General features: G+C 35.8%; 2 protein-coding genes across 2 annotated transcripts; one reads left to right on the forward strand and one right to left on the reverse strand.

The window, feature by feature from the left end:
* Positions 1–278: 278 nt before the first annotated feature.
* LOC18018509 (putative respiratory burst oxidase homolog protein H) lies at positions 279–4,875 on the reverse strand. Its single transcript, XM_006400827.1, has 13 exons — positions 4,413–4,875; positions 4,015–4,177; positions 3,772–3,934; positions 2,843–3,646; positions 2,654–2,752; positions 2,432–2,547; positions 2,236–2,338; positions 1,983–2,089; positions 1,719–1,878; positions 1,436–1,609; positions 1,102–1,230; positions 500–578; positions 279–388 (listed from the first exon to the last, which is right to left on the reverse strand). Exons 1-13 carry the CDS (start codon positions 4,873–4,875, stop codon positions 279–281), a joined length of 2,670 nt encoding a protein of 889 aa, XP_006400890.1.
* A 526-nt stretch (positions 4,876–5,401) lies between these two features.
* LOC18018510 lies at positions 5,402–6,299 on the forward strand. The gene is given in 4 exon segments (XM_024156731.1): positions 5,402–5,515; positions 5,902–6,123; positions 6,125–6,244; positions 6,246–6,299. Coding segments are annotated over 4 exon segments (510 nt in total).
* The last annotated feature ends 502 nt before the right edge of the window (positions 6,300–6,801 follow it).

Consider the following 6,801-nt stretch of genomic DNA (forward strand, 5'->3'; position numbering starts at 1 on the left):
GCTTATGCATGTGAGAGTTTTCCAAATTTTTTTATGAAGGCAAAATAAGAAACACACACTTAATATAAATTGTTGTTACTTGTAAGCAAATGAAGCAAAGATACTTGGGGTTTCCATAATCAAAATGTTACTATACATTTTTTACGGGGTTAATTACTTTACATTGAATCACCAATTAACTAATTACAAACTGCATATGGTCTTTACTCCCAATCTGATTGAGCAAAATCAAAATCTGCTTCTTTGATAATTAATATATGAATTAAGATTAATTTTTTTTAAAAGTTTTCCTTGTGGAAAGTAAACCGAGTGGATGACTCGAGACTAAACTCCTGACAAAGTTCTTTAAGTGGTCGAACCAGTGTTGGACTTCCACAATAGAACACACCTGAAACCACAAATGTCAAGAATGATGGCACGTATTAAACAAAAAGTAGTTTGAATTATAATTTTTAGAAAGTTAAAAAAAATTGATAAGAATTATTGAAAAAATAATTACCTATTCGACAAGCTTCGTGTTTGCTTGACAATTCAGAAAAAACCTTCCTCCAATTAGGTCTTGCAAAATGTGTTCGTATCTGATTTGATATTAAATATTCAAAAACTTAAGATTAAACAATTATTAAGATATTGGTAATTGCTTAGGGGCCCCAATTGCTTAAGACTGCTTAATCCACCAGAAAAAAAAATAACTTGGCTTCTCCGTCATATTGTTAACGTAAATTGAACCAGACTCATCAAGAACAAAAAAAAACTATATCAAAATTCATTAAAAGTCCTTCATTTTAAAAAACTCTTACTCTATTATTAAATTAGAAACAACAACATTAAACCACAAACAAGTTTCAGTTTGGTTGTTAAGATGGAACACAAACAGAAAGTTAGATTGGACTCTCCCTAATTAAATTTGTGTGTGTCTTTTTCAAATCCCTTCAAATATACATTAAGTTAGAAAACTAAATCCAAATCAATTAACCAGACCGTACCTAACTCTATAAAATGTCAAAATGCTTTTTAAAATGCTAAAACGAAAGTTAAGAGTCGATACCTCTAATAACGGTTTTGGTGATGAATTATAAAATAAGATAAATGAAAACCTACCCTGCTTTCGGAGACAATGTCAACACCGTTCTTGGCATGTTGAAGTTTCTGAACCATAGCAATTAAGGCAGATCTTGCATCTCCTGCTTCGTACATGCTTGTTAAATAGTTATGCATTTCGATCACATGCTGTCAAAAAGCAAAAACATTAAAATAGTTGTTAAGGTTTACTACACCAATTTCATATCTACGAATCTTCAAAATAGTTGATGCATGTTTTAGCACGAACGTAATAAAATTTTATGAATTGAGAATGTTGAACTATAATCTTTGCGTTTTAGAAACTTCTAAACTTAAAAAAGCGGTTATATTATAATAAGAAGGATAAACTTACGGTTTTGTCATACTCGGCGATGTCATCCATAACTCCCTTGAACCAATCAAAGGAAGCTTGTTCTCTTGTCACCCAAAAAAAATATGCTCTCTGTGGAAACTTCTTGCCTCCTCCACCACTAACACTATCACCTCCTAAGCTCTCTCCTCCTACACTTCCTTCGTACTTTTGCCCCTATATTTTCCAATATTCATAAAATAGATCCCCATTTTTATTTTGTTTCCTTTTTATTCAACCGCCTCACATATATATATGGACAAAAATGTGGTATACTACTACTTACACTTCTGGGAATCCCGGGTTTTAGATGGTTCAACATATCTTTCAAGATGCTTATGAATGGAGTTGCCCCAATCCCTAGTCCAACCAACAAAAGAATATCGAATTTCTGATAATTTTGAGCCGGAGCTCCATACGGCCCTTTGATGAATATTTTTGGGAACCTGGTACGAAACTATTGTTATAACATGTTTCTTTACACTTCCGGATTACCAAACCATACATGTTTTGTACAAAAAAAAAAAAAAGAATTAATAGGTAAACTTACAAGGCTTGTGATTCTTCAATATGAGGATTCACACCTGCTGCTCTTGTTTCCATCCTCATAAGACTATTTGGTTTAGGTTTGGCAGCTGCTTGAGGAGGCTCGCATGTCTACAACCGATTAAAGAAAAGATTAAAAATCGTTTACACTTAACTTAGAGTTTAGATTAGTGTAGTTAACACGAGGAAACACAAATATCACGGCTATACATAAATTTTTAATTAAAAAACTAAAGAGTAAAGAGTGATTAAATTACCTTTGCGAATCTACTCCTCAGTTCAGTTGTCCAATCTCCTAAAGCTCTTATGTGAACACTTAAATAGTCATCTCCCGGTGCAGAAGTGATGGAGAATGGATGCCTAGATTATTAGAAAAAACCAATATTACTATTTACCTAAAATTTTATAAATTAACGTATTTCACTAAAGTATGGATTGTTATTCAGATCTAACCATTCGAAATGTGAGAGATCAGGACACTTGACAAACATGTACATGCCACTTTTGTATTTGAAACCGGGGGGTTTGGTCACGTAAAGTGCAAGAACGTTGCCCGAATATACAATAGCCTGTAAATAAAAGGGAAAATAAATTAAAATGTATAGGGAAACACAAATATAGGAAAAATATGTTGCTTTTACTTAATAAAGAAAAATTAATAGCCTTTTTAATTACCTTAATTACGTGGACACGATGGCTATGTTCTTGAAGGAGACGTGAGAAAAGCCTTTCACTCGCGTAAAACAGCATTGGTACGGCCACGTACATCCATGTCTGCATTTCAATTTTACCAACGAATCAAAACTATGATCATGCAGGAAATTTTCTTATATTAGAGTAAATGTCTATTAAAAAAAATCTTACCGTCTTCTGGTACCAAGGCTTCTCGATGATAAGATAGTAACCATGGATGATGAGAAGAACATAAGCAAGAACCAGCAAATGATGAGCATACCAAAACGCATTAAATCCAGCAACAACGTTGAAAGGTTTAGGCAATTTCACGATGTTCCTTCTAAAATAATGCATCGCGAGTGTAAACGAGAATCCCATGACGAAAATCATCAAAACCCCCGTGATCGACACTGACGTCATCATTAAACTTAGGTAGCTCGGTTGCGTGTTTCCCAAGGCAGCACTCGCGTACATCAAGAACACGTCGTGAGAGCACGAGCTTAACCTAGGGTAGTTACAAAGAATGTGGAGTAGCGTATGGAGCAAGGCCTGGAACGCGATGGCATACGCAATCACCTTGTGGAAGTTTATGTTGTCGTCGAATGGGACAAGGCGGCTCAAGAACGTTGACCTAAGGATAGTTAGGGTTTTTCTACAGACTGGGACCAAAATCAGAGCCATGTTGAATTTGAGCGTTTCGGCGGAGCCTTTAGCGGCGCAAACGCAGCGTCCGGTGATGTTGTAGAGAGGGTTTCTCATGAACTCTTCGTACTTCCACATGAATAGATAGACGTTGATGAGGAGCCACAAAGAAAGAACCCATAACTTCTTCCAATTCTCGTGCATCAATTCCGCGGTTACCGAAACGTACTTGCTTACTGGCGTTCTGTACCGCTCTGGGATCATCGCGCGTGTCAGCGTTTGCGATTTCTTCATTTTATCCGTATCAGCGTTTGTTACCATTCCTGTTAATAGTACTTCTAACTGCCACATCTGTTAAATGTAAACTATCAAATGGTCAGAGAGAGAAAAAAAATATCATATTTAGGAGGAAATTAACATTTTAATTAAAAACAATACAGTATATAGTAGAGATAATCCTTTTAAAGAAATTGAACCTCGATGTAACCCTTGTGATCAGGATCTAGTTCTTCCATGATCAAAGAAGCATAAGTCGCAGCGTTCTTTTTGAGGTTCCCGAGGCGGTTCGCGGAAGCGCTCAAGACTATGACCTCTTTCACTTCCTCTTCCGTGAGCTTACCATCTCCGTTCTTGTCACACCTATAAACAACCACCACAACCGCAACGGTTAAACTAACCTCACTATTTAAATACATGTGAAATTATATAAGTTTACTTACATGTCAAAGAAGATCTGGAGACGACAATCAAGGTCTTTCTTGATCATATCTTCCCAAAACAACTTGAGTTGTTCTTTGTCGATACCGTTTTCAGTCTCTATTTGTCTTCTCCGACCCAATGCCTCATAAACTTCTGCCGCAAACTCCATTGTATCTCCCATTCCTAGCAAATGTATACTATCGACGTTAAACTTTTTTCCTAAACATTATTATTAAAAAAAAAAAAAAAGAAATCTGAAAAGAAAAGTTCTTTATGTCGTTAGTTATTCTATCTGGATTCACACCTTCTGATAATAATCACCTTGAAGATACTCATTACAAAAATAATTATTGATTACACTATTTTCTTAAAACAGACAAAAATCACGTATGAATATTTAGTGTTTGTAATAAATTACCAATGCAGACGCCGAATTTCTCTTTAGGCAACTTTCCATCAACGGAAAACTGATTAAACCGGTTCTCAATGGATCTCCATGCATCTCGTTCACGTCCAGTAACCGTCCGGTCAAGGAAACGTAAGCTCTGGAGTCCCCTAGCCGCGCTAGACGTTGTCCTCTCCACTCTTTGTGGACCCATCTTCTTCGGTGGTCCCGGTGCACCCGGAGGCCCTAGGTTTCCGCTTTTCCTCGTGCTTGGAGACCCAAGATTCCCGCTCTTTCTCCAGTTCGACACGCTCAACGTCCGGATTATGGATCCAACGCCGAGGTTTCTCGACGCATTCTTCTTCGTGTTACTACCTTCGTTCTTGTTTAGGCTATCGTCGGGTTCTTTGGCCGAACTATCACCACCCATTGAATCGATCTCTACACTCTCTAACATCCATTTTGTTGAATCCTCGCTTGGACTGTTGTTTTTCATACTTGTTTAATTTTTTTTTTTTCTTTCTCCGGCACCTATTGTTGATTGAAGGATCGTCGGAGAGATCTTGTAATTAATTCTATTTTCTTTCTTCTTAGATCGTTTTGTTTTTGTTTTTGTTTTCTTTTGTTTTCTGGTTTGATCGAATTATTCGATGTGGAGAAAAAGTAGGAGGAGAGGAGGCATTGATTTTTTGTGTCGTTTGTAACATTTTTGTGTTTAGTTTATTTAGTTTATGAAGAATTTTTTACTAAAAATAGAAAGTTCCAAGGAAAGCATTTTTTTGAGGTCAAACACACACAGACCAATCAAAGACCTATAAAACGAAAGAAAGTTCTGATTCTGACATATGATAGAAAGTTAATAGCATTAAATTAAACTATCCCGCTGTTAATACTGTATTACCAAAATATGTTTTCTTGTCATTAGAAAAAAATTGAATCGAAGTGTTTTGCTGTAATCGTTGACCGAAACATATAACTTTTTAACCTTATTTTGAGGTCAATTAGTTCTAGATTATGCGCAAATGCAGCAAATGAAAATGTTGGAATTTCGGAAGCTTCCACGTATCAGCAACAAATCCTCGGAATCACCTGAAACAGAGAGCAAAGGTCAAAACGACAGTGGATCACCAAAGCAAGTTAATTTAGGACTTTAATACTTGGATACTGAATATGGTAAATTAAGTAAAGAAATAAACGCCAAATGGAAATAATGAAAGTGAGATTTAAAGACTTGGACCAACACGAATTATTTTGGGCCTGAATCGTGTTTTTATTGGGCTAATACTGCACTCACTTTATTTCTGTACTAGACCAGACACTAAAATACCGAATATCCCAGAACATTGTCATTATAGTACGACCAAAAAACAGAACCTAAAACCAAAAAAAAAAAAAAGGCGTAGTAAAGAAATATATTAACACTCCAAATCTAAGAAACTGAAGAGATACAATTACATTCGAAAATGTACTATTTTCACTGAAATCAAAATCATGGACTTTTATTATATATGCGCTTTTCTAGTCCGAACTCGCACGTAGAAAAGCCATTATACTTGTGTCCAATGAGCTGCAGACACATGGCGGCATTCCCGTCTCCGTCACGTGCCCCTAAACCCGTCGTCTGACCAAATTCGTACCATTAGGTCAGAAGTTGACTATAGAGATCCCAACTTCTGCCGTTGATAAGAAGGTGGCAGGGTCTAGAGTGTGGCAGCCAACGATTTGTGTAGGAACGTTTTACAGGCGACTCGCGTTTTGATAGGCACGAGAAACCGTACGCTTTGTACGATTCGGAGAAAGACGTAATAGATTCGTGTTTCCTCGTTGTCAGAAAGGATGGATTTAAATCATTTAATCGTTGGAACAATTAATAACAAGAGTCTATGGGACAAGGTTCCCGATCATTTAATTTGGAATTAATATATCATTGCAATACTTATATAGTATGAAAATTGCGGTTAAAGGCAAATGTTAAAATTTCCTTTAATAATTTGTTAACATTTTTGGTTATAATCAGCCTTACTACTCTGACAAAAAAAAAAAAAACAAAAAACAAAAATCAGCCTATTAAGTAACGATTGCAACCAAACTCTAAAAAGGTATAGTTAACTTTTCCGGTTTTATATTCCGCTAGAGCCTTATGTATATTGTTCCAATAATGTTGGTTTTTGAGTGTTCACAGGCTCAGTGTGAACTTACCTAATTCTATATACGTAGCTATATTGATATTAAGATCGAGGATGTTATAAAAGTTTGTTCGTATTACATGCATCTTTAACAATGTTCACGCAACATCAACTTGTCCTCTCAAAATTAAAATATATATGAATTTAGCAATTCGATGTAGTCAACTGTATGATTCACACAAAATCGTACGTGGGTCTAACATATAATATTATGATACTTGAAGATCGAACAAGTC

Source organism: Eutrema salsugineum, unplaced genomic scaffold, assembly GCF_000478725.1.
Source record: "Eutrema salsugineum unplaced genomic scaffold, Eutsalg1_0 scaffold_2, whole genome shotgun sequence".
In the NCBI taxonomy this organism is placed as follows: Eukaryota; Viridiplantae; Streptophyta; class Magnoliopsida; order Brassicales; family Brassicaceae; genus Eutrema; species Eutrema salsugineum.

What these genes read in the sequence shown, in the direction of transcription:
- LOC18018509 (XM_006400827.1), bottom strand. Translation starts at nt 4,875, where the DNA reads ATGAAAAACAACAGTCCAAGCGAGGATTCAACAAAATGGATGTTAGAG. An exon ending in AGCCTTGGTACCAGAAGACG is followed by an intron (nt 2,753 to 2,842) that starts GTAAGATTTTTT and finishes ATTGAAATGCAG; the next exon opens with ACATGGATGTACGTGGCCGT. An exon ending in GATCTCTCACATTTCGAATG is followed by an intron (nt 2,339 to 2,431) that starts GTTAGATCTGAA and finishes CTAATAATCTAG; the next exon opens with GCATCCATTCTCCATCACTT.